At 44.6% G+C, this 27,532-nt stretch overlaps 1 protein-coding gene across 1 annotated transcript in view; it reads left to right on the top strand.

Moving 5' to 3' along the window:
* The window catches only part of LOC142578473 (uncharacterized), a 55,218-nt gene that overhangs the window by 16,616 nt on the left and 11,070 nt on the right, over positions 1-27,532 (top strand). The window contains exons 3-4 of the mRNA XM_075687856.1: positions 8,701-8,904; positions 25,566-25,708. Of these exons, the coding sequence (XP_075543971.1) occupies positions 8,701-8,904; positions 25,566-25,708 (347 nt within the window). The remainder of the gene's footprint in view (positions 1-8,700; positions 8,905-25,565; positions 25,709-27,532) is intronic.

Raw genomic sequence — 27,532 nt, 5'->3', positions numbered from 1 at the left:
GTTGTGTACAAATCGGGGAAACGACACACCGACGCCGACTGCCTCTCTCGGTCTCCTGTTGAGACTGCAGTCCACGACGATGATGACGCGGGTTTTCTAGGCGTGCTAGATACTGTCGACGTTTCACGCCACAAACGCGAGGACGCAGAACTGGTTCCTCTTTTCAATTACTTAGAGGGAAAAACAAGCACCGTGCCGAGGTTATTCGCGAGAGGGCTGCCTTCGTTTTGCTTACGCCACGACGTCCTCATTGCGTCCAACAATGTTGGACGCAATGCTGCCACACGAGTGCGGTGACGAAGAGACTGGTGCCGAGGAGTTTACGCAACGCGCCGAGGAAGCCAGGCAGCTTGCGCGTTTGCGAATCCACGAACGACAGGAATACGATGCCCGACACTACAATCTTTGGCACAGACCCGCCACATACAACGTCGGTGACCAGTTGTGGATTTGGACTCCGATTCGTCGGCGGGGGCTGTTTGAAAAGCTCCTGCGAAGATCGATGTGAATTATGAAGTTGTCCCCGACAGCCATAACTGCTCCAAACGCCGGCGGCATCTGCCCGAGGTTGTGCACGTGCTTCGTATGAAGCCCTACATTTCCTCGGGATGCACCGTCTGTGCACAGCCTTCGGCGGTTGGTGCATCGGGACGATGCCTTTTTATTTCTTTTTTCAAGGGGGGGGGGCAAATGCCACATCCTATATGGTCGCCGCGGGTATGTGCCAGGCGATGAGAACGACGCTGAAGTGGCGCGCGAGTGGAAAAACAGAGACGACAACAACGTCGCGTTGACTGCTCACATAAAAGTGCTTTTACACGTCCTCTACGCCGGCTATCCGTCTCCTAATAGGCTGCGACAGTATGTATGGCTGGATGGATGATGCGAGCGCCCCCTTTGGAATGGGGTGGTGGGTTGCGCCACCAAGCTCTTGTTATTTTATTGCCCAATGCCCTACCTAAGTTGAAAAAAAAAGAAAGGAAAAAAAGCACGATGAATTCCCATAACAAAAGCTTCTGAACCTCTATTGTGAACTTTCTTTTTGTATGCCTCTGTTGTTTGTTGTTTCGCTATTTTTCTACCACCAATCTTCTAATCGCCACTTACTAGTCTCTATTGCCGACATGTTTACTTTCCCCCTTCTCTCTGAACCCGATGGCTTCAAGGAGGCCAGAGATTCCTAAATCCATCGCTCGGCAGATGCCGTCACATTCTAAACAACGTGCCCCATCGTTTCTCTACCTTTTCCGCAGCAATCACATGCTTCTTCTTCTTATATCTCGCTTTAGAAGTGCGTGTTCTAAGGCATCCCGATCTCGCTTCGAAAAGTAATGAGCATCTATTTCAGTTATCATAAATTATTTCTTTCCTGATTTCGTTATTTTGTACTTAATTAGTTACTCGTGACAGGTTTATTTTGCATTTCAGCCACCGATGACATTATCTCAGCCTCTCTGACCGTCTTTCCGCTCGATGTTCTTTGTTGCCGCGTTGCTCACCATGCTAGTCGTATACTTGATCGTAAGCTTCCTAATTTTTTTTCTATGCGCGGAGGCGAGCGCCATCTGGAGCTGTTGCAAGGAAGCGTGCGCGCCACTGCATGAATGGTAGAAATGCTGGGACAGGGGTTTGCATTTGAGTTTCTGCCTAACAGAAATATGCTTTCCCTTTTATTCAAATTACAGTCCGACGCTATAATGTCCGTTGGCTGTGTGTAGGTCAGGCTTTACGATTTTTCTGACGCATTTTACTTTAAGAAATTCAATTAGTTCAGTAACTTCCTTGCGCTGGACGGAGGTTCGAAATGTTTTTTTTTCACGAGAAGACGGTCGACGCGGATAGCCGCGCGCCGACGTCAGATTTCCTGCATTACGGGGCTTCAACGCTGTCGCGTTGCATATTTTACACGTTTGGCTCGAGTTACACGGGACACCTGGTGCATTACACGATTAGCTCAAACAGGCTACCCGAATATTTGCCATCACCGCGTTTTGGAAATGATACGAGCCAAGCATTATCATCGTCATCACCATCGTCATCATTATTATTTAATGGCAGCGCCATCTAAGAGTGTCTAAATATGTGGCTGAAGCACACAAATCTTTCTACTCAAAAGGCTGGACACGGAATGCAGAGAATGTCAAAAAAGTTGACGACCAAGTAAAGTGTAATTGAATATGTAAATGGGTAAGCCAGAAGTCATCACAATATAAGGAAAAGAAACACAGGCGGTAAATTAGGTGGAAAGAATGCAAATAAAAACGACCATAGAGATTTAGATACACTCCAAAAAAGAAATAGACTAAAAATCTTCACGATTAGACACAGGACAGTGAGGGGCTATTTGAGGCCCGAGGTAGCTGCCTTAAGAAAAGAAACATACTGGAGCAAATATTCGTAACATGATGACCCCTTTGTATACTGCTGCAAAGGTCCTGAAACTAGTCAGCACATCGTAATTGAATACCAAGATATTCTGCCAGCAAGAGCCATTGTATATGTCTGTGTGAACGCTGGGCGAAACGCTCGGATTCAAAGCAGATGGAAGCATTAGCTAGGGAGAAGGGGAGATACGTTATAGAGAAGTATACAGGTGGATAAGTGTTTTGACGCAGTAGTTATGCGAAAATCCGCAAGGTGGAGACAAGTAATTAAAGGCAAAATCAGACATCCACCAGTTCGTAGCAACTACTACGTTCAAACACTCGCCTTTGCTTCGTGTTGTCGATAAACTGTACTTCGCCCTGCCATCTGCTAGCCGCCTGGTTAGCTCAGACGGTAGAGTGGCTGCCCTGGAAAGGCGGTGGTTCGGAGTTCGAGTCCCGGACCAGGACGAATTTTTCTTCGACTCTGAGGCTTTTCTTTCGAGAAACCCGTATGGGTTTTCTTTGTAGCGATTGCTACGAACGTGTGATCTTGTTTTCCTTCTGATAATTACGCAGACAAGAAACAGGGAATGAATAGATAGAAACGTGGTCTCTACAGGGATAGTTAGCTGTACAGTATAGATATATTGGTTTTAGTGACGAAAGAAACGATCACGGCAGATGTGGAAATGCTATAATAATAGTCGTTCACAACCTAAGTACAAAAGTCTTTATGCATGATCTGCCAGCCAATTAGGTCGACTTATTTCCGCCTCGTCAACCGGATTTGCGTATTTAAAATTACTGTTTTCTGCATACAGGTATGTCTTTGCGTAACTGGTTTTAGGAACAAAGTTGAAAGCCTTGGCAAATTTTGTGGTGGACACTGATAATAGCGCTAATCCAAAGTTGAAATTTTATCTCGAAACAAGATGTTTCTATTTGCCAGATAGCCTAGCGTTCACGTTAGCAGAACAGTCATTGATCTGCGATTCAATTCCACCTGGCCTGGCCTCCCTTGAGAGGTGAAGGGCATCTGCACTGCGTTTTTTGTGGAAGGAGCTTGTACTGAATTATTACGTTGTCTCAGGACTATTGACAGCGAAAGATATCGTAAAGCTCAACTAGTTCAAGCAGGCTAGTGACAGTTTGTCACCGCCCCATATTAAAGGAATGCCAATCTGTGGTGCTATTTTAGCGGTTTAGTCGCTAGAGTTAGCGACGTTTTGGCTTGCTTACGGACAAATGACCCTCTTGAACGAGGAACGACCTTTTTATCGACATTAAAGGTATGAAGTTTGCTTAAATAATGACTTTCTAGAACGCTCTTTGGTATTCAAAAGCTAGAAAAAGGCGCCCGAGATGGCCTTTACGGCACATGTCCTCTGCGATTTATGAAGCGACATTGATCTGCCTTCCCATACGAGCTAAGCTGACGGCATTTGCGCCAATGGCAAGAGGAGTGAATTATGCTGACATACTGATTCTGTTTTTTACGCCGTAGGAAACCCATTGAAGAAGATCTTACTACTGTGGGTGATGCAGTTCTTCTAAGTTGTATTGGTGGAAGTTCTCAAGCGCGTGATTAAATAAAGTTTTAAAGCTTATAACAGAAATGAAAATTTTATGGTGATGTTTAGAATGCAAAAAGTGATAAATAGAACACTTTATCCAGGTATATACATATCGGAGCCACTGGCCTCGTTCAAGCGTGTGAATGCGAGTTTAAACATTGGCTAGATGGTTCCAGACATCCGGGTGAGAACAGTGCTGATGACACAACACGGTGTTATAACAGCTGCTTCTATTATAGCTATGTACAGTACACCGGAACGCATCGTTAAATGTTAAACACATAAAACCATTACTGATTAGAAGATCTGAAGGGCTCACGTATAGAGATGCATAAAACCATTACTGATTAGAAGATCTGAAGGGCTCACGTATAGAGATGCAGCCTGCGCGCAGGAAATTGGCAGGGTCATGGGCTTTAGACAAGTAAGCAATTTTATTTTCAAGTAGTAATATAGATTACGCACCGATACATTTTAGAGCGCAGCTCGTTAGCGCCCGTTCCTGCGTTGGTCTTCGGCGTCTCTTGGCGTAACCGAGCGAACGAGAACAGCGAAGGATGAAAAACGGCGACAGCGAAGAGAGCGCGAGGAGGAAATCGGAGGAGCAGGGTGCAGCGGAACCACGAGGCGGAAAGCTAAGGAGGAGGGCATGCCGAAAGCGGGAGAATACAATTGTAGTGCCGCGCAAGACGTGCTTTGCTGCGAGGATCGCTACGAGATGGCGCCAGAGTAGCGGGCGTCGTCTGTTCACCGATGACGCCATCGGTAAGGCATGCGGCGAGCGCGTCCACCGATACGATATATGAAAACAAAGCGATACGTGAGCGGTCGCCATTAGAGCTACATGGGTGGTCTCTCGCGATCTCCCGATTAACGGAGCAGTGGCGCCACACTTCGCTCTGTTTTTACCGTGCTGCACGAGACAGATTGTGATGAATAAATCGCGAAATGAAAACAAGTATAGAGCTGCGCTTAAATTTTGCATTTGGGAGTATCGTAAGCATCGGTGATTTTTTTTTGTTTCAGGGTTTATATTTTATGAGCTTGGATAATTTCACGAGTCGTTTCGTTACTGTGTTTTGGAGGTGGGCGAATATCAACCTTTTCGGATACCAATAGTAAGTATTGAATGTCAAATAGTCAGACGCACACACATATATTTACAACACGAATATATATTTCGGTATAATTAGCCACCACGCTTGTACTGATTAGTGCAAAAAAGACATACCCATCAGGGACGAAGGATGAGTTTTAAAGATAAATAACTGGCATTTAAAAAAACTTCACGAATACTTTTTAACATCTTTAGCACCTTGTCACAAACAAGCTTTCTAAGTTTGAACGGTGTCTGTAGGAAGAGCTCTCCAAGAACGCTAACTAAATCGTTGCCGATAGAGATCAGCAATTAGAGAAATAGAAAAAAAAAGCTCCTTAAAAGCTTGTCCGGGGGAAAATACGGAAAAGGACCCATTTGATGAAAAATATCAATAATTTTAGTGTAAAAAATAAAACTGCTACCAAGAATAGATTACCAAAAACGCTAAATTTCAGACTACAAGCAAAAGAGGGTAGTGTCGAAGGCTTTCGCCACGAAACGTTAAACCAAGCTTTCATCTCACATTTTGTTTGTGCATTGCTTCGCACAATTTTGTTTTCGTTATATCACTTGTGAAGATTTTCGACACTTTATTTAGCAGATGGCTAACTGTGAAGAGACTAGCAGGTGGTAGTTGCAGCGTATTTTTCGTATTGGAAAATATTGAACACTTCCTTTTTGTATAGAAATAGTGTGTAATATTTTAGTCGCATTCGAGACTGGGAATTTTCGCGCACTTCAACACTTTCTCGTTAACCCTTCACGCTTATGAAAATATTGTTGGCAACTATGCTTCTTGAAATGAATGTCCATATGACCACTGACTGTTTTCGACGTGTTGTAAAGGTGTTCGCGAAGCCTCTGATTCAAAGATCGTCCTGCTTAGTTTGGCCGATATAATGTTTTACACATGCCGAAGGATGCAATTGATCATGTTCGAAACACAAGGAACAAATTGGGACAAAGGTTTCTTTGTAGATGTAGCTTCGTGCTTTGTTGGGTTGTAAACTTTGTTAAATAATCTATTCAAATTGTCTGGCGTGGTAAGACCAGCTCTGACAGCGAGACGCTGGCCTGTCCGCTTCAGATTATGTGAAATGGCGCCAAAGTAAGAGTTACTATGGGTTTCGTTTTACGTGTGCACTTTTCCACACACTTGACTACTTCCTGGCTTAGTAGACTTTCTGGTTTCTTTGACCAGCTTCTGTGCAATTGAGGCAAGTACGTAAAGCGGATACTCAGCCTCGACCAACCTGAATGTCATTTAGAAGTCTCTTAGATTTCTAAATTTCGCAATTCAAGCTCATCGACGTTGAGTACCACGTCACTTACTTGCCTTAGGGCGCAGAAAATGACCAAATAAAAGAGAAAATGTAGCTAATCAGAATGTGCATAGGTTCTTCGATAACTTGAGTTGACCAACAATTAGAAAGATTGCTTTCAAGTTGATTGCAACTTGATTTCCTCGGTTCATTTGCATCACAAGAACACGTTCATATATATTTGAACTTGCCTCCCAAATGGAGAAATTAGTTTCAGCTGGTTATAACTGTTGGTTCATTTACGTAGAAATTAAACATTTGCAATTTACAGCAAGCCATTGGATGCCACCTGGATGTCTCACATGCCCAGGTAATTCCAAAGCATTGCCACTTCTCTCTCACGTGAGCTACAATTGGAACCCGTTAATTCTCAACTTTTCTGTGCCTGGAAATACCATGACCCCCACTGGAGTCAGTGGGGCTCCATTTAGGCTCCAACTGGGACCATTTGCTTCCTAGTGGGCCGGAAGTATAGAAGAGCTGGATTTCAACTGGTACCAGGTAATTACCACACGGAATCGGTCGATACTCGAGTTCCCTGTTACGGAATAATGTCACCGAGAATATCGGCTACCCCATTTGTACTCTAGTCTGCACCACTGTCTTCCTGTATTTTGTTCTAATGTGAGTCGTATATATGTGCCTCGCCCCTCGCTGCGCTGTCCGTAGCTGTTTTTCAAGCTGCTTTGTTAAGCTCCCTCCAAGTTTCCATTGTACATGTCAGTAGCGGTAGAACGCAATGATTTTACACTCATGTCTAGAAGAATAGCGTAAAACTACACTCCATGAAATATCATAGGAAACCAACAAACCAAGACACCAAGGACAAAATAGGGGAAACTACATGTATTTACTAATTGAATAACATAAATTATAAATTAATGGAAATAAAAGTGGACGAAATTTCCACCCGCTTTGATTTCCCCTCGTATTTATCATTTCTTTAATTCAATTAGTAACTAAAACTAATTTTCTCTATATTGGTGTCTTCGTTTACTGGATTCTTATGATTAATAAATATCGGGCACCTCGATGTCCTTTCTTCTCGTTTCCCCCTGACTTGCTAATACTTGCTATATATGTGCCTACGGCATCTTTTAATGCGGTAGCATTCTTGGGGTATTTTACGCACTTATCGGATACTATCCACGTTCCTTTCTTTGAATTTAACCATTTTCTCGCTTGCCTCGGTCACTCGGTCGTCTATAGTCGAATCAGCAGTGCATCAGGCTGCTGTGCTTAGGCAACAGGTTTCGAAACTAACCAAACGACCGATTTGGGCGTCTGACTATATGGCAGTGTGTGCATGTGTGCCGCTCTGCGATGAGTCTCTTTCACGCCGAGATGGGTCAGTGTAGATGCGGGACTGGGTAGGTACAGCTGTTCCATGAAACTCTTTGACGCCGACTTGGGTCACTGGTTATGCGGCAGTTAGTGTGTGCCGCTCCCCAACGAGCCTCTTTCACGTCAACTTGGGTGACGAGGTATGGGCTACTGGGAATGTGGCAATCTACAATGACAGAGAATATCCCTTAAATTTCACCGATGCAAAGTGGATTGGAACCCATGTCACAACGGTTCCTCATGGACAGCAAGCCGATGCTTTAGGAGGCCGCGCCGCAAATGCTCCGGTTATGTGCGGTTTTTCAATGAACGTCTTTCACGCCAACGATTTAGCGATCTGCGCCATGAATGCAGTGGGTATGTGGCGCTTTTCAAATAACCTCTCGCTAGCTTGGGTCAGTGAGTGCGTGCCATTAGGCGTGAGGCAAGTGTTCGCAGGCAGCAGCACGCAATGCTTCTCGTCTTGGAGGCCATGCGCGGACTCCTTGGCAGTGCCACTAGAAGGCGTAGCGCGTCCAGAAAGAAGCGCGAAAGAGGAGCCGAGTTGCAGCATGTCGCGTTTCTATGCGTTCGCATGCACCCGTGCGCCATGCATTTCTGAAGCGACGCGCAGGCTACGCGGCAGCGGCGCTAGATGGCAGCGAGTGTTCTTAGGGAAATGCGAAAGATGAGTCCCGCTGCAGTACACGCCTCCTACGTACCTCCTTTCAAGGGTGGCAACACGTTGTGTCGCTATATCGATTGAATGATGAACCCATTACCGTCGACAGTCATCGGGATACGGGTTGTGCCCGAGTTTGTCTAATGTATATTTCCTTTTCATGATTAGAGCCCGATGTGAATAATTGCGCTAAATAAAAGTACTCTTAAACAGAGATTTTATCAAGTTTCCAACAAGCTGGATAAAATCCTAACGGGTGAAGTGGTACGTTTCGGACGCGCCTTTCACACGGATCTGACGCCTTTGGCGACGTCTCTGTACTTCGCTGCAGCAGTCGTGGCGAACCCACATGGAGGTGATGAGGACGGCAGATCACCGCTTGTCCGGCGCACGTGGCAAGGCCTCTCAGCTGCTGAGACAGTGCCTGCTTATCTACTCGGTCACCACGTCCAGCCACCAGGCACTGCGGGACTTCATGAAGCGGCTCAATCTCTTCCTGTACAGCCCGCCTGCGACGGCGCCCGTCGCGTCAGACCAGGTAAGGTGCGACGTCGAACCGGATCAAGTTCAGCTAGGGAGAGCTTTAGCTCGTCTGTAAACCTTACAGATTACGGGTCAGCGCAACGCTGGTAGCAACATCTTAGGACGATTTGTCCAACAATGATGCGTTTCTAACGTCTTCGCGCGGCGCCACCATTCTCGTCGAAGGAAATTCATAAAACAAATGAACGTTCACGATTATTATGCGACCTGCGCTTTACGCCAGCAGTCAAGTAGAGTGTATAGAATAATTAACATGTGGTAGTTAAATAGAATAGGTGGCTGATTAAAATTAGCCTGGAGACTTCGAATACAGCGTGCCACACAATTAGATTTTGGTTCTTGTACATAAAAAAACCTCCATTGAATTGTTTATATAACTGAACTAAATTAAGGTGGCCGCAGTATTAGCTTTCTGTGATCCGTGGTTGAACCTTGCGTTACCAGATGTCGCTACCAGCGTTGTTGATACCGTACACCTATTTGGTAATCCTGGGTTCCTGAAGTGGGTATGCGGTTACGCGTAAGATAAAAATCTGTTATACTATTTAAGCCTGTGTGCATGACCTATTACGTTTTTCGGAGTACCGTCGTGTCATAGATGTAAGCCTGGGAAGCCGCTTTGTAATGCCACCTCGTGATGCAGAGTTCAACCTGATGACGCAAATCTCCTATTGCAGTGAATGAGAAAAGGCAAGGCGCAAAATACCAGTAATGAAAAAGGACACAAACGACAGGACCGGCGCCTACGTCCTTCTTCAGTCCTGGTCTTTTGCGTCTTGCCTTTAGTCATTCAAGCATGAATGAACTAGCCCAGGCAAGAGTTTTACTTGAATTGCAGCGAACAACTGTATTTTCGTTACCGGCTAGAGTGGAAAATCAACAGCTGAATAAGCGTTCATGCTCTTATTTTTGATGGTTGTCAAATAGTGAAAATTTCAAACAGAATGTTATGAAGGTATTTGAGAAGAACGACAGTTGAACAAAACAAGGTGAAATGTAAATCTTGGGTGGAGCTAGTCTCCTAAAGAAGGCTTGATTTTACGTCACTGAGATTTCTTCCAGTTGCCACGGTCAGGAAAGTCTGGGAGCGCTGGAAGATAAATAATCGCTCTAAAAATGATTTGCCTGAATTCCTACTGGAAATGCAAAGGCTGGTTAATTTAGAGGCAATTCTGTTGAATGACAAACCTAATGTGCAGCAGTTGGCAGTTCCATTTTTTCACTGAGAAACTGGGTATGCATATTCACAGAGAGCTCTAACGCTAGAATTCAGTCGTAACGAAAATTTTCCGTCCGCGGCCGGCCTAGGACAAAGCACTTATGAAAGAGAAGCTTTGTGAAGACGGTTCCTGTTGGCTTTCTGCAGCACCTGCGACTGTCGTGCTGCTGACTGGCTCGGAACAGCCCCGCTTGCATAACTTAATTCTTCTCCCTTGCAACTCGAAGCAGTAATGTTATTCCGTGTATCTGGAAAATAAAATTATTGTTAGACAATTTGGAATACTGAATGGTCGAATGGAACACGAATGAAATAACAAGGTGTATTGAGCTAACATTCAAATTATCGAATATTCACACATCTCTGCTTACTTTCATTTGACGAGAACACTTACGCGACACAATAACGTTACTGTGGAGTGATGCACTAAAACGCCACGAGGTGTCACTAGCCCTGCTGCCGTCCACCTCACTGGTAACGCGGCATTCTGTGAAGAGCACCACGCACAAGATGAAACCAACATCGTTTCATATGTAGGCTGAAATTGAGAGAATCAATGATGAATAGTCGTCCTACTGAAAGGATCACGAGGCTACACAAGAAAGTATACGGCCTTCGTTAGTATCCTTTCGGGTGGACACACTCTGGGCGGATAACGCTTTTCTCTTGTCTGAAACATCCTCGCCTTTCAGAATTAGCGCAAGGCTGGTTTACCATGGAAGGCAATTGTGGTTGTCATGAAACTTCCTGCACGTTGACAAGTGGCGCATATGTGATTTGCCATAAGCTGAAATTAGATTCAAGGCAATTGTGGTTGTCATGAAGCTTCCTGCACGTTGACAAGTGGCGCATATGTGATTTGCCATAAGCTGAAATTAGATTCAAGGCAATTGTGGTTGTCATGAAGCTTCCTGCACGTTGACAAGTGGCGCATATGTGATTTGCCATAAGCTGAAATTAGATTCAAGGCAATTGTGGTTGTCATGAAGCTTCCTGCACGTTGACAAGTGGCGCATATGTGATTTGCCATAAGCTGAAATTAGATTCAAGGCAATTGTGGTTGTCATGAAGCTTCCTGCACGTTGACAAGTGGCGCATATGTGATTTGCCATAAGCTGAAATTAGATTCAAGGCAATTGTGGTTGTCATGAAGCTTCCTGCACGTTGACAAGTGGCGCATATGTGATTTGCCATAAGCTGAAATTAGATTCAAGGCAATTGTGGTTGTCATGAAGCTTCCTGCACGTTGACAAGTGGCGCATATGTGATTTGCCATAAGCTGAAATTAGATTCAAGGCAATTGTGGTTGTCATGAAGCTTCCTGCACGTTGACAAGTGGCGCATATGTGATTTGCCATAAGCTGAAATTAGATTCAAGGCAATTGTGGTTGTCATGAAGCTTCCTGCACGTTGACAAGTGGCGCATATGTGATTTGCCATAAGCTGAAATTAGATTCAAGGCAATTGTGGTTGTCATGAAGCTTCCTGCACGTTGACAAGTGGCGCATATGTGATTTGCCATAAGCTGAAATTAGATTCAAGGCAATTGTGGTTGTCATGAAGCTTCCTGCACGTTGACAAGTGGCGCATATGTGATTTGCCATAAGCTGAAATTAGATTCAAGGCAATTGTGGTTGTCATGAAGCTTCCTGCACGTTGACAAGTGGCGCATATGTGATTTGCCATAAGCTGAAATTAGATTCAAGGCAATTGTGGTTGTCATGAAGCTTCCTGCACGTTGACAAGTGGCGCATATGTGATTTGCCATAAGCTGAAATTAGATTCAAGGCAATTGTGGTTGTCATGAAGCTTCCTGCACGTTGACAAGTGGCGCATATGTGATTTGCCATAAGCTGAAATTAGATTCAAGGCAATTGTGGTTGTCATGAAGCTTCCTGCACGTTGACAAGTGGCGCATATGTGATTTGCCATAAGCTGAAATTAGATTCAAGGCAATTGTGGTTGTCATGAAGCTTCCTGCACGTTGACAAGTGGCGCATATGTGATTTGCCATAAGCTGAAATTAGATTCAAGGCAATTGTGGTTGTCATGAAGCTTCCTGCACGTTGACAAGTGGCGCATATGTGATTTGCCATAAGCTGAAATTAGATTCAAGGCAATTGTGGTTGTCATGAAGCTTCCTGCACGTTGACAAGTGGCGCATATGTGATTTGCCATAAGCTGAAATTAGATTCAAGGCAATTGTGGTTGTCATGAAGCTTCCTGCACGTTGACAAGTGGCGCATATGTGATTTGCCATAAGCTGAAATTAGATTCAGCGGTCGTACATGGACTTATAAAGACTTGATTCTCTAGCAGATGACACAACTGCAGCATCTGGGTTACATAATTAAACAGGTGGACATAACGTGCATGTCAACTTGCAGTGTAGTGTTAGATGATTGGAAAATTCAGTCAAATTTCTTGAATTTCACGCAGATGTGTTACAGGTCAACTGAAACGAAATTTTGGGCCGCGTAAAAAGCCTATTTTAGGTCTGTGTAGACATGCAGGGTGTTTTCTATACAATACAGTTTTTTTTATAAAACGTCTATGAGCTTACGGCTACGGCGAGGTGGAAATAATTTACCGTACCTCAAGCGGCTGCGAAGAGACTAATTAAAAAAAATTGTTAGGTTTGTTACTATTAGATCGAGGGCAGTTTATATGAAAAACTTGTACAGCGTCACCATTTATGGCATGTGCCTTTCTTAGAAATAAAAAAATCACACGAATTCGAAATAGTGCTCATTTGAAATTGAAGGTCAAATTGCGGCAATATTGAGAATGAGCGCGTCCCGCTGCGTCAAAGTATCTCCGCTTCACCTAGGAGCTCTTCTGTAAAATACCACCTTCGCTGCGCTTGTGGCGTTATTGTAAAAGGATCTGTATTGCATAAAAGAACACCCTGTAAAGGAGCCCTCGCGCTGAACTTGATGTGCGGAATACCAGCGCAAACGTCACGAAACCAGAAACCAGAACGTAAAAAAATGAAACAACGCTGCTTGGCGGAAATGACGCATAACTTGGAGCACACGGCTCCTCGGCGTGGCCTCCGAGGTAACGCTACGCCCACGGCGCTTCGGAAAATCTGGGAGGTGGTTCGGTGGGACTTACGTCATAGCGACAACCAGCAGGTGTGCACATCTTCTGCTTTGCTGCAGTTTAAAAGCTGCTACTGTGAAAACGTTGCGATTATGGGCCATGCGGCTTTTCTATGCTTGTGTTTAAGGTATAGGCTAGTCATTTACGAAATATTCCGCCAAAGCGAATTTCGTTTGTGGTTGTCCTTTAACTCCAGTATTGTACCGTGAGTCCCTGCTAACCTTGGTGAAGTTCAACGGAAAAGGAAGATTAAAATACCCCGCTGCAATATATACAATTATAATACCTGCGGTAGTCGCTTTTCAGAAGTCTGGTGACAGAAGACCGTAGAAAAATTTCCCTTGAGCCCTGTTTTAGAGAGCAGCTGTTTTAGAGAGGCGAGCGTCCGTGTCCTTTGTAACCGAGCGAAACAGCACTGCAAAGGATGAAAGAGCGAATGCGGAACGCAGCGGAGGAGGAAAGACGGCGATAGCAAAAAGAACGCGAGGGGGAAAGCAGAGGAGGCGGGTGTAGTGGAACCTTGAGGCGAAGGAGTAGGGAATGGCAAAAGCGTGAGAACAAAAGCCTAGGGCCGGACAAGACGGGCTCTGGGACGATGATGGCTGCGAGGTGCATGGCGCCTGGCTAGCACGCGTGCCTGCTCACCGATGATTCCACTGACACCATATATGGAAACAAAGCACCGCATGAGTGGAGGTCTCCGTGCGGCGGCTGCTTCGAATCGCGCCCACCTGTCACCCACGTGCTGCTTATTGCGATCTCCCGATTAGCTAGGCAAGCTAAACGGCGCGTCGCACCCCACTTCGCTGTTTGCAACGTGCCGTGCGAGACAGATTGTCAGCGCCAGTGAATATGTCGCGAACTGAAAACATGTAAAATGAAAAATGAAAAATTTCGCATTGGTGATTATCGTAAAGCTTGGCTAACGCTAGCGGGGACACCCTGTATGGAGTAGTAGTGGAGCCATGTTTGTTCAGTAGAGAGTTATCGTTTACGGGACGCAAGGCATTAGGGCCCCTAGCGCTTGGGTGCGTTTGCGTTTGCGTACGCAAGCAGAAACACGTTATATGTTAGCGGCCCCAAACGCAAGGCGCAGTGAGGTCGCGTGCGCTCGCAGCGCCAACGACGTCTGATCTTTGCTGCGTTATCATTCTTTAAACTATGAAATCAAGCATGTGAAGTAAAGCACGTAAAGCTATTCTAATTAAAAGCAGTTTATAGAGAGGTTTAGCGTGTCCGGCATTAGGGTAAACGCAGGCGGACGCAGGTATGGACGTTGGGGCGGAGCCGTAAACGGGAGCGGCCTGCATGGTGCAGCCACTTGGTGGCGCAGTGCTCAGACAGAAAAAAAAACAGCTAATATTGTAGCAAACAAGTTTATTTTATTTTGCTGCGGCTGCAAATTTTGGCAGCAACACGATTACGCCAGTGCCGAAGATTTACACCAGTAGCGAAGTAGAATATACTTAGTTACAGCAATATTAGCTGTTTTTCTACGTTTGAGCTTTGCGCCACCAGGTATTGCAGCATACAGGCCGCTCCCGTTTAGTTCCCCGCCCCAACGCCCCTTCCGCCTGCGTTTACCCAAATGCCGGACACGCTAAACCTCTATAATATATATAAAAACGATGTCTGTTGACACTTGGCGAAAGATTGATAAGATTATCTACCTGCTAGCTACTCGTAAGTTCTCGTACACAGCGAGAGCCACGTGGGTAACGTGACCACTTAGGGGAAGCGATGTTTTCGGCCGCCCCAACAACCCCAAGGACGCAAGTAGACGTAGCGGTCTGCGCATGCCTAGTACCGTCGCCTCTAGTTCTTGCGTACGCAAGCCGCTTGCGTCCCCTAAACTAAAGCTCTCTAGTATTTGTCCAAACTCGTGCCGGACTGCACTTATTTTCCATTAAACGCTGAGGAGCACTTCATTGTCCTACAGTGCTGTAACTATCAGTAAGAACGCATATGCACTGCTCCACAGAGTTCATCACATTGTGTACGCGAGTTTTGTGATAAAGCTGTTACCGGTGATTCAGAGGAGTGTAAAATATATTTTGTCTAGTTTATGTAGGTGTCTCGAGAGATGAGCTTTGCAGATTGTGATACCGTACCTTCTTGTCGAGTTGCAGAGTATTGATCGTGATGCGGTTTGTTCAGAATTTTCTGATTTCGGCAGTATTCGTATACATCGCATGGGCGAAAAGAAAATTGTTCCTTGAAATCAGTAGGATTGTAAGTTCTTCTTTTATAGGCAACAACCATTATTAAATTTTGTTCGGTGGATGGTGGTCGGAACAATATTTTGTTAAAGGGACACTAAAGTAAAAAGTGATTTGTTCTGCATCAGTAAATTACCCTTCTACAACACCAAAAACACCACTCTTACAACGATAAGACGTTTGGTAAACAAGAAAAAGCGCAAGAACGAAATACGAGTGGCGACGCCTACTTAAGTTCCCGCACCTGGGGGCTGTGACTTCTTGGATTTTGATGGCATCTTCTAGGGCCTACTAATTATATATAGCGATACAGATTGACTACATTGTGTTCTAAAGGAACCAAATATTAAACATGGCAAGTTTCGGGAAGCTTTATTCAGCCAACGCGGCCCAAATGCGAAAACATACTTTGGAATCCCTGACGTCACGCTGACGTACCGGCGCTGGGGTTTCGGCGCGAAATTCAACTACTGATACTTGGACCTTCATTTTCTCATCTAATAATCAAACTATTTTTTTAATTGACTGCCTGCAGGGTTCTCAAACAGTGCGTCATAAGTCTAAACTGATTTGTTGTTTCGCTTTAATGTCCCTTAAGCTAGCAACAATTATCTCCTGCGCTGCGTAAAGCGACTGATGGACGTGGTGGTGGTGATAGGTGTTAGTTCCAGACAGCGATAAACAGACTATCGTGCATCGGCTGTTAAAGCCCGGTCAATTTCGCGATTCCTTTTTCCAATGAAGAAAAAGCAGACATTATCATTGCCGTAGGAGCTGCGGGCGGATAGAGACGGCAGGCTGAAAGAATATTTCGAAGCTGGCGCCCGGGTACGCGACCGAGCTCGATGACAATATTCAACACCTATGAGTCGCTGAAGCAAGCCGGCAGCTTTACAAAAAATAGGCAGAGAGCTTCACTCATAAATAATGCGGTTCACCCCAACGTTTTATCTTTCATGGCAGCTAATCCACATGCTAGCACCCGCAGCGTGAGCGCACAGCTCGGTGTGTCCAACTCAACTGCCTGGCTGATTTTGAAAACAGCTGGACTGCACCCTTATCACCTGCAGTTGCATCAATGGCTAGAGTCAAGGGATCTCCAAAAGACACTCGACGATTGGATTTTGATTCAGGAGGAGCAGGATTCTGACTTTCTCACTAAGGTTTCCGCAATGAAGAGGCGAACTTTTTCCGACATTGCCAAGTAAATATCCACAACGCACACTATTGCAATGAGCAAAATTCCCACTGGCTAGGAATATCCCGCCACCAATATGAGTGGTCTTTTAACGTTTCGTGCGGAATATACGCTAGCACAGTCATTGGCCCAGTGTTTTTTAACAACACTCTGACCGGCAAGAGTGAGTTTCTAAAAGGGCCGATTGAAGACTTCTGCTGCAACATGCCGCTAGCCCAGCTTGACGCAATGTGGTATCAGCACGACGGAGCCCCAGCCCACAGCTGCAGTCAAGCGCGAGCATGGCATGATGTTACCTTCTCAGGGCAATGGATAGGGAGAAACGGACCTGTCCTGTGGCCGGCAAGGTCACCCGACCTCAATCTTTTTGAATTTTGGTGTTGGACTGCTGAGCACGAGGTCGCGGGATCGTATCGCCGCCACGGCGGCTGCAATTAGATGGGGTCGAAATGCGAAAACACCTGTGTACTTAGATTTAGGCGCACGATAAAAATCGCCAAGTGGCCGAAACTTTCGGAGTCCTGATACTTGGACCTTCATTTTCTCATCTAATAACCAAATTATATTATTGAAATGACTGCCTGCAGGATTCTCAAACAATGCTTCTTTAGTCTAAACTGATTTATTGTTTCGCTTTAGTGTCCCTTTAACATGTGTTTAGAAAGGTGCACCCGAGCAAGAGCTCGCGGTTATCTACTCGAAACCTCGAAACGATTTGAGATCCCCTAGATGCTGTAGCTGCAGACAATGGCTTCAAATTAGAATCCGGAACTGTTATTGTTGTAAAAGAGCACTGTAATCCAACACGCGCTCATATTGGTACATGTACTTGTCTTTTACTGGGCACCGCCTTTCATTCGCTAACAGCTTGAAGTTATCGCTCAGTGCAAGTCACACACGCATGATGCGGTTCTTATTCGAATGGTATAAGTGATTGTGTTTGTTGTTTGCGTTCTCGCCGGACCTTGTGCAATTGTATGTGAGTGCCAGTAATTACTTTGCAACCTTCGACGAGTAGTGTATAAAAGTCGACGCGCTTGACCCACAGATCACGGTCCGAGTCTTATACCGGTTCGGAAAGCGAACGCTTCAGTTTGCCGCTTGCGTCACTAAATGGGCCAATCCAAAGCCGTAGATGAAAGAAGACGAGGGTGCGGCCAATATACAATAGGTTGCTGCCTCTGAAGTGAGCTTCATCATATTGCGCGCTAGTCGAACTGCACAATCTTCCTCCTTCGTAATCGAATATGAAATACAAATTAAATGTTTTGCAACCTTTAAAGCATAAACGTGCAGTGCCGGGCGTTTACGCAATGTCTCAAGTAATTTATTTATTTATTTATTTATTTAGCAAATACTGCCTGCCTGTATTATAAGCCTTACGCAGGAGTGCGGTACAGAAATAATAAAAACAGGGAAAACGTACATTGCAACAGAAGAAGCAAACAACGAGACTTGACCACAGTCCAAAACACAGTAAAATCGAGTACAAAAGCAAAAGACTCCACCCGAAAGAAATTACAAGTGTGTCCTATTTTTCACTCAGGGCTTTGTAGAAACAAGTTCACCGTTTCAGAACTGACCAGGTTTCCAGGAAGACCATTCCATTGAACAATGGTGCAGGGAAGAAATGAGTATTTAAAAACATTTGTTTTACACAAAAATGCGCCGACTTTTTTAGAATGATAGGAAGGCGTAGGGTGGTGGGTAAGGGGCTCAACTAAAATGCCTTCCTCTAGTTTTATTATGATTATATAAGTAAAATAATTTTTGGTTCGCGGTGACGTCGCATGTCCAGCTGCTCGAGTTCTGCGGTATGCAGCAGGGCTGTTGGGCATATGTTCAAGCTATAACAAGTAAATATAAAACTGACTGCCGTGCGTGGGACATTTTTTAGTTTCACTTTGTTACTTTCGGTCCAGGGATCCTTGTACTGCCGCAGCATATTCTAATGGCGGTCGTACATTGGTTTTATATGCTAAAAGCTTTATTTCTTGAGTAGATGGTGCTAGTGTTCTCCTCAAGTAATGCAGTTCTCTTAGGGCATTTTTTTCATTATACGAGATATGCGCGTTCCATCGAAGGTCAGAGGTTATGTGAATTCCTAAGCATGTAAAGGTATTTACAACTAGGAGAGGTTCGTTGGCTATGCGATATGTAAAACTTAAAGGATTCTTTTTACGTGTGACAGTCATTTCTGCGGTCTTTTTGGAATTCACAGTCAATTGGCACGTCGAGCACCAATTTTCTATTGCAGATAGGGGATCGGTTAAAAGAAGTTGATCGTCAGGACTAGAAATTTCTTTATAAATTATACAATCATCTGCGAACAGTCGCATTTTAACGTGTATGTTTTCAGCAATGTCGTTAATGGACACTAGAAAGAAAAGGGGACCCAAGACAGAGCCCTGAGGAATCTCGGAATCCACTGGAAGCGCATCAGAAAGGACACCACCGACAACTACACTTTGACGCCTGCGCGAAAGATAGGCTTCAATCCAGGAGAGAAGGCAATCGTGTTTTAATCTGGAATTTAATTTCAGCAATAATTTGTGATATGATACGTGGTCGAACGGCTTATAGGAGTCAAGAAAAATGATATCGACTTGACTTTGCCTATCTAATGCTGCTGTCAAGTCGTGTATAGTTGCAATCAATCGCGTAATAGTGGAAAGACCGCGACGGAACCCGTGCTGCCGGTTATCAATAACGTGATCCTCTTAGAGAAAATTGGTTATGTGTTTACAGATGATCTGTTACAGCAATTTTACGGAAGTGCACAGAATAGAAATCGGCCTGTAGGAAGAAGGTGCTGACGGGTTTCGTTCTATAAGAATCGGAGTGATTTTTGCGAATTTCGAATCTCACAGCAACTGTGACCGTTTTAGCGATTTCTTAAAAACTAAGGTTAAGTACTTCGCACACCAGTCAGCATACCGGACTAGAAAGGTGTTGGGTATTTCATCGATACCTGGCGACTTTTTGCTGCCTAAGTTGAGTAGAAGAGCTCGCATGCCTTCCTCAGTTATACAAATGGCAGTGATTGGAGGGAAATCAACAATGGAATAGGACTGTGGCGTGAAACCATCGTCATGTGTGAATACCGAATTGAAGTACTGGTCGAGCGCCTGTGCAATTTCTAACTTGTTGTGCGTAGTCGCGCTATCTGTAGGGAGGCCAAGGAACGATTTCTTTAGTGGCGCGAGATATCGCTAGAACTTACTTGGAGATACGACAAGAAAGTTTTTCATACGCACAGTGTAATAATATTTGGGGTTTTACGTGCCAAAACCACTTTCTGATTATGAGGCACGCCGTAGTGGAGGACTCCGGAAATTTTGACCACCTGGGGTTCTTTAACGTGCACCTAAATCTAAGCACACGGGTGTTTTCGCATTTCGCCCCCATCGAAATGCGGCCGCCGTGGCCGGGATTCGATCCCGCGACCTCGTGCTCAGCAGCCCAACACCATAGCCACTGAGCAACCACGGCGGGTATACGCACAGTGTGGAAATACTGTTTAGCCTTACTGATAGAGTTCCGTAACGACTGGCGTAGTGCGGAAATGTTAGCGGCTGTGGTCGGTGAAAGACATTTTGTATGCTGACGTCTTGCTTTTTTTCACTTCACGCCCCAGACGCGCAATGTCTTTTGTCATCCATGGATTGCTGATGCGCACTGTTTTCCGTTTTCTTGGCACAAAATCATTTATGCATCACTAAACTAAGTTGTTGAAGAAGGCCCACATGTGCTCAACAGAAGAACTCTGTGATTCATACAAACAAGAAAAAAGAGAAAGCGATCTGTATAGTTCATCTAACATATCGACGTCACTTGCACGTGAGAACAAGGGAATAACTGCCTCTTTCTTCTGAAGCTTTGGTGTAATGCGCAGTTCCAAGGCTAGATTTAGCATGCTGTGGTCTGATATTCTTTCTAAGACAACCACATAGGGCTTACGGCGTAGCAGGTTCGCGGTAACAAAGGAGAGGTCCAGGGTGGACTATGAGCAATTTTGCACGCGCGTGGGCTCAGTGACTAGCTGAGTCAGATGATGCAAGAGCACCACGTCGAGGAATGATTGACAGGCACTAGTGAAAGCCTCTGGAGAATAGGTTAACCAATTTATTGACGGAAAGTTGAAATACCCTGTCAACAACAAGTTAGCAGAACGAATTTCCATGTATCGTAAGGATTTATTAAGCTTTTCTACGAATGTAATATTGGAGTTCGGGGGCGATAAAATCCCCCAACGATTAAATGAAATTCCTCAAGGAACACTTTGACTATTATACTTTCTAGCCCGTCAATGTTTGGTAACTTGGAGGCGCAGATATTCTTTCTATATTATTGCGAAGCCACCACCGCGACCATTTCTGTCACTGCGGAAAATATTATAACTACACGGTGTTACTTCATTGTCATAAATATCTGGATGTAGCGACGTTTCCGTCACTACTACAACGTGAGGGTGATGTGCTAAGATAGTGCTGTCTAAGCCAGTTAATTCGTTCGCTATTCTTGGGGCATTCACATTGATGCACCAGAACGTCCTTTTAAGGTAATCATTCATTTATTGTGTTAGTTTTGGCTGCGGCTTTCTTAAACGATTGGAACCCTTTTCATAAAAGTGCCTTCCCATTGAAACATGTCGTCATCTATCTGAATCTTATCGCATACAAGTTTAACTTTCCTGCCTTCTTTTCTGCCCTCAGCTGCACTCGCGCAGTGTTTTTTTTTTCTAATTGTCCTTGCAGCAGCAGAAAAATCCTCAAACACGGAGATTTCCCCTCCCTTAAATTTGAGACAATGTTTAAGTATATTCACTTTTTCGAAGTGATTGAACAGTTTAAGAATTATTGACCGAGATTTGTTTGCGCCCTAGCCTATGGATTCTCACTATCGAGGAGACCTGTACGCCCAACTTGACCTGAAATAAGTTCCCCACTGTCTCATAAAGTGAAGACGAAGTTTCGTCCACCTGTTTGCTAATACCAGTTAAGATACGATTATTGCGACGGCTTCTATCCTCAAGGTCGACCCGTTTTCTTTCAAGACTTTGGACAGAGCTTTGCAAGCCGACAGTCTTAGAGCCTAGTTCTTCTAGAGTTAACATAGATTCTTCTGCCTGCTTTAACATAACTTCGATATTTTCTAGCGTCGCAATATTCTCATTTAGTGCCGCAAGCGTAAATGAGGTGGCGGAGCGCATCGCCACGTCGTCTGCTGCTAGGAGCTTGAACGATGCAAGCACCATGCATGCCCTACCAGCGCTCCTAAAGCAGTGAGTGCAAGAAAACCGTGAACTCGCTCCTAGGGCCACCTTTACTAACGTTTTTTTATCAATTTTTCATGTTTTTGCTGTCTTCGTAATCACCTCGAAAATGATTCGCACGCCGCCGCGCTGTTCGATCACTGAGATCAACCTCTTGGCACGAAAAGTGATATATAAAAAAAACCGAAGTTTAAGATTCCTATAAGCAAGCCCTGCGCTGCCTGCGCGAAATAAAGTCAAAGAGCATGGTGCTGATGGCGTGCACTGTACTCAGAAATTGATGACGAAAGTGCGGCACTCCAGAACTAGAGGAAAAAAAAAAGATAGCCAAATGAAAGATTTCTGCAGTCTTCCCGTTCTAACTTTGCAACCTTATCAACAGAACAAACAAAGCGCTGAAGCTACCTGGGTTGAACCATTCTGACTGCTGAATGGCGATCTGCGTGCTACGAAAGCTAGTGACAGCAGCACAAGTGTCACCTTGTAAATTGCTTTGATAGCCGGGGTCACAGGAAAGCTGACCCAGCTGTTCTACCGCCCAACGAGAGTAATGCGAGGGCAGCTTCGTCGACAGCGCCGGCGACAGAAGCCTGGGCCATTCCGATGAGTACGTCGCTTCCGTCAGACCTCTGGAAGCTGCAGGCCTGTAGCGAGGAACCGGCGCGCACAATTCCTTCATTTCTGGGGAATGGTCGCTGACACGCTTGCAGCCAAGCCTCCTCCAGTTCGTAGCGTAGCCAGCAAAAAGGTCTACTTATGACGCCGACAGCGACGGTGCCAATCATTCCTAGTCATCTCTGCGAATGCATATCGCAGCTAAATCTAGGCGTAGTAAATACCGAAAAATCAAGGTGAACAGGCGACAAGGGCAACTTACCGCCTCCGAAGCAACCAGCACCCGTACACCCGGGAGCAAAAGTATATGGACCACAGGGTCGCCGAAAAAACTAAATTTCTTTGTAACATGCATAGACTGAAATTGTCGAGTACACTTGAAAGTTCACAATGCCAAGTTTGGATTGCAGTGCTCAAGTTCAAGTTGTATTCATAGCGAGAGGAAGAAATTGGCTTTATCGGGCAACCCCTAGTCCGTATTTTATTTCTTTATTTAAGAATACTGTAGCCCTCACCTGAGGGCCATTACAGGAGAGGAAAAATATAAAAATTTCAACACCGAGAATACAACGTTATACATAATTGTCAAACACAAATTACAGTCAGGATGAACAAATATACACAGAATAACAGTTTTCATGATCAATTCTTAATTAACCCGTTGCCTGTAATACAATTCCAATAGACTATAAAATTCGTTAGCATCTTCTGCTGTTACAGTGCCGTCCGGATGGCCATTCCATATATTAATACATGAAGGAAAGAACAAATATTCAAAACCATCAAGGCGTGTTTTGTAAGGCTGTACACTAGTAATGTGGTTTAAACGCGCACTGTGTTTTAAAGGGGGGCGAATGTATGTTTCTTTGTTTATTCTTATTTGATTTCTGGTTATCTTGAAAAATAATTTCATGCGTTGTTTTTCTCGTCGTGTTTCTAGCGATTCCAAGTCACAACATTTCAACATGTGTGTTACAGAATCGGCTCTCCGATAACGCGAACAAACAAAACGCACCGCGGTTCTCTGAATTTTTTCGAGTTTATCTCGCAAGTACAGTTGGTGAGGGCTCCAAACTGAGGAGGCGTACTCCAAAACCGGGCGAACAAATGTTTTGTACGCAGTGAGCTTCAAATGTGTTGGTGCATGCTGCAACTTTTTTCTCAAAAAGAAGAATTTCCTGTAAGCCCTAGAGCAGACCTCCTCCACTTGGGGGCGCCAGTACAAGTCATGATTAATGATCACCCCCAAGTACCTAAAGCTACGTACATTCAACAAAGAGTTGTCACCAATTTTATAGTCAAAGGAAGGCACAGTTTTCTTTCTTGTGATATGAGCAAACGGCGATTTCGAATAATTTATTAGCATTCCCCACTTTATGCACCAGTCATGTAAACCTTGGAGGCACCGATTAATTTTCCTTTGGTCGGTTTTATCTGCCACAGTCGTATAAAGCAAACAATCGTCGGCAAAAAGTTTCATTTTAACAGGTGATTCCAGAACACTGGAAATATCATTGATGTAAATCAAGAACAATAGCGGCCCCAATACCGACCCTTGTAGAACCCCTGACAATACTTCTAGTGGATCAGACAAGATGTTTTCAATCCGGACGGATTGTACACGACTACTCAAATAGGCTGCAATCCAGTTCAAAATGTCTGGAGCAATACCTGCGTTCTGGATTTTAAAAAAAGCAATTTACCGTGCGGTACCTTATCAAAGGCCTTTGCGAAATCTATGCAGATGACGTCAATTTGTTCGCCGGCATCCAAAGCTAGATAAAAATCATGAACCGTCTCAATGAGTTGCGATATAGTGGATAATCCGCTTCGAAATCCATGTTGTGATGAAAAGAAAAAGTTATTGGCTTCAAGGAAAAGAATGATATGCTTTGCTACTGCATGCTCTATAAGCTTACAAGTCACAGAAGTAAGCGATATGGGACGATAGTTGCTGACTTGATTTCGACTGCCGGATTTAAAAACCGGAATCACAACACCGCTAAGCCAATCTTGAGGTAGTGAACTGGTTTCCAAGGATTTTCTAAAGATTATGGTTAAGTAAAATGACACCCATTCAGCATATCGCCGTAAAAATTCACTTGGGATCCCGTCTGGCCCGCTTGCTTTCTTGGCATCAAGCGTAAGCAATTGCTGAAATATGCCAGACTGAGTGATTTCTAGGGGGCGCATTGCGCAGGCGCCCAATTCACTGCGCTCATTGTTTCTTTGCTCTGTTCTCGTCTCCGTAAATAATGACTGGAAGAATACGTTGAAGCAGTCTGCTATTTGCGTTTTTTCCGTTATCATTTGAGATCCGCTTTTTATCTGGTGTATCTCTTCTTTTTTATCCCTTAAGTGCATCCAAAACTTTTGTGGCGAAGATTTCAGGAACCCAGGAAGCGTTATGTTAAAGTACTTTTGCTTAGATTCCCGTAACACTAATTTTAGTTGAGCACGCAAATTGGACACCTGGGCTGGGTTTTGTTTGTTTTTGCGTAATCGTTTTATTCTGCGTTTTGCGTTTTAAGTGTATTATTTCCCGAGTTATACTTTTGCTCACGGGTGTACATGCGTTGGCCGCGGGTATCCGGAGCAGCACGGCAGGCGCGCGCGTTCAGGGTCACTAGCCAGCAGCCAAGCTACAGCAACTGAACTCGAAGGGAACTGCCTTCTCAAAGGCTACGCTCTTAGCCGACGACGGTTTCGCTTCGAAAATGACTAACAGAAGCGTCACGTGTTTATAATTCTCGGTAGCGCCACGCTGTCTCTAGCAGCCGGTGACGCTATCACAATTCTGAGGAATAACACGAGGCCAACTGAACCGTTAACTTTGAGAACCGTTACAAGATTCTGCCCATGATTTCGACGGCTGACGGGCGCGCTCGCCGCTATCACTGTGCTACTTGTTTTGCTAGGCTCGAATTCGCCCAATGAACAGTTCGCTTCCTGAATTCATTTGCGCCACTTCGGTTGTTCAGCATCACTACAGCATGACAATATATTCCCATGATGCTATTCTCAGGTGTTGGCACTGCACGTGGAGCTGTCCTACACGTACGGGGTGAGCGGTCTGCTGCGCATTCGGCCAAGCCTCGCACGCTCTCTCTCGGTGGAGTTGGACGGCGTAGCCTTGACGGCTTCGCTGAAAAGACAGAGGGATCTTTCGTGAGTCATCAACCTTTTATAAATCTGGTTGGCGCTATTGCCACAAACCGGGTGCCAAAACGTCTAAACTTGGCGCTTAAGCGAAAGAAAGCTCAGTTCTTACGTCATGCGTAACCATAGGTAGAAACAAACTGGCAGAAAATGGTGGCGCTTCACCATCTTTCGGGCTTTTAAATCAAAGATAAGTACATGGATTTTCCATTGAGGCCGAACTGTCCAAGGAACTAGAGCTGTTGCATCTACACAAACGCCCAATTCAGTCGTCTCGGCACACCATCTTGCATGCTCACTAAAAATGTGTCGCTCCTTGCCATTGCAAGTCAAGGGACATACCGTAGGAGATTCCAATTATATGGCGCAAACGGTTCCGAAATCACTGGTGTACGTTTGTCGTAACTTGCCTAACTTCCGCTCTAACATACGGAAATTAACATTCTTAACATTTGCCCACCGGCAGGTCGAGTCTGCGTGCCTGATGTCGTCTTCTCATCACAAGTACTTAATCACAATTGCGGGTGTCAGCCGAAAATTTAGCTAGTCGATTCATTTCCCGCTATTACAATCATCATTGAACGGAATATCTTGTAGGCCTAGTTGCTTCATTTTTAAGGATGGAAGTTCACTAGGGTTGACGATTGGGGGAGTTGATATTGCATTAAAACACTGGTACAGCGCAACATACAAAGGAAGAAACAAGCCGAGCCGGACAGATAAAGGAACAAAGCGCTGACATCCAAGAAACAAGCCGAGCCGGCCAGAACGTACGGATGTTCCTGACTGAGAACGCAGTGCAGTTAGAAATGCGTCATATTCCCATGCGACGCCACTAGTCTACTTTGGTTATAAATAGCTCACACATAGTTACTCATGTATGGGCTGCACCCCATTGTATCTAAGCGTGTGTCTTGTCGTTCTGCAGCAATATATGTATCCTGCCCGGTCGGAAAGCGGTATAGAGGCGTATCATATTTCTCATTCGGTGGGCCTCTTCACGAAAGTAGTTTCCTGGTGCTGCTGGTATTGATCCGTTGCACTTCCTCACAAATAAATAAAATTAAATACACAGTATTATCTAGTGTGTAGCAAACGAGTATAAAACTGCAAGAAAAACTGACATTAAATGCTGGCGCATAATTTCTTGTCAGATATCGTAGCTTTTGATTCCAAATTATGGTATGAACGCTATACTTCTGAGGAGCAGCTTGCATAATTACATGATCAATTATTGTGACCAGTTGAAAACTCAATCTAACAAGAATATAGCATGGCTTCAGCTATTCAACTTATGCTCATGTTGCCTTTTATGCGTCATATTCATCAGATGTGATGAATATGACGCATAAAAGGCAACATAAGCATAAGTACAAGCCTGGCAGGGCACGATAAATTTAGAAAGGCACCATCCTGCTTTACATATCCCTTCCATGCGCGTGGATTTTGCATGCGGCTATGCCTATAATTGCGCAATGAGGCAACTACCTGAAACCAAACCTTTTTTCCTTCGGATGTGGTTAACGTACACTAAAGTAAAAAAAAAATTATCGCCCTTTACAGAACGTTCTTTGTTTCAAAACAAGTAAACATGTGTCTGGGAAGGCAAATACGGTCCTCCACTGTGGACTCTATCTTAAGTCCAGAGTTTTACTATGCGCACAAGCACTTTAATTTTATTCTGCCTTACAAAAAATTATGCCTGCAGAAGCCATCAATCTAAAGGGCTTTTGTTTGATTAACACTATAGGTTCAAACCCGCCAATTGATGAACAAGGGTTCCACGCAGATGCTCCCAGTTCTTTGCATGTAACACATCCCTGCCTCCACTAG

This window comes from Dermacentor variabilis, chromosome 4 (genome assembly GCF_050947875.1).
Source record: "Dermacentor variabilis isolate Ectoservices chromosome 4, ASM5094787v1, whole genome shotgun sequence".
Lineage (NCBI taxonomy): Eukaryota > Metazoa > Arthropoda > Arachnida > Ixodida > Ixodidae > Dermacentor > Dermacentor variabilis.
The sequence above is the reverse complement of the archived record's forward strand: the minus strand, read 5'-3'. Positions and strand labels throughout refer to the sequence as shown.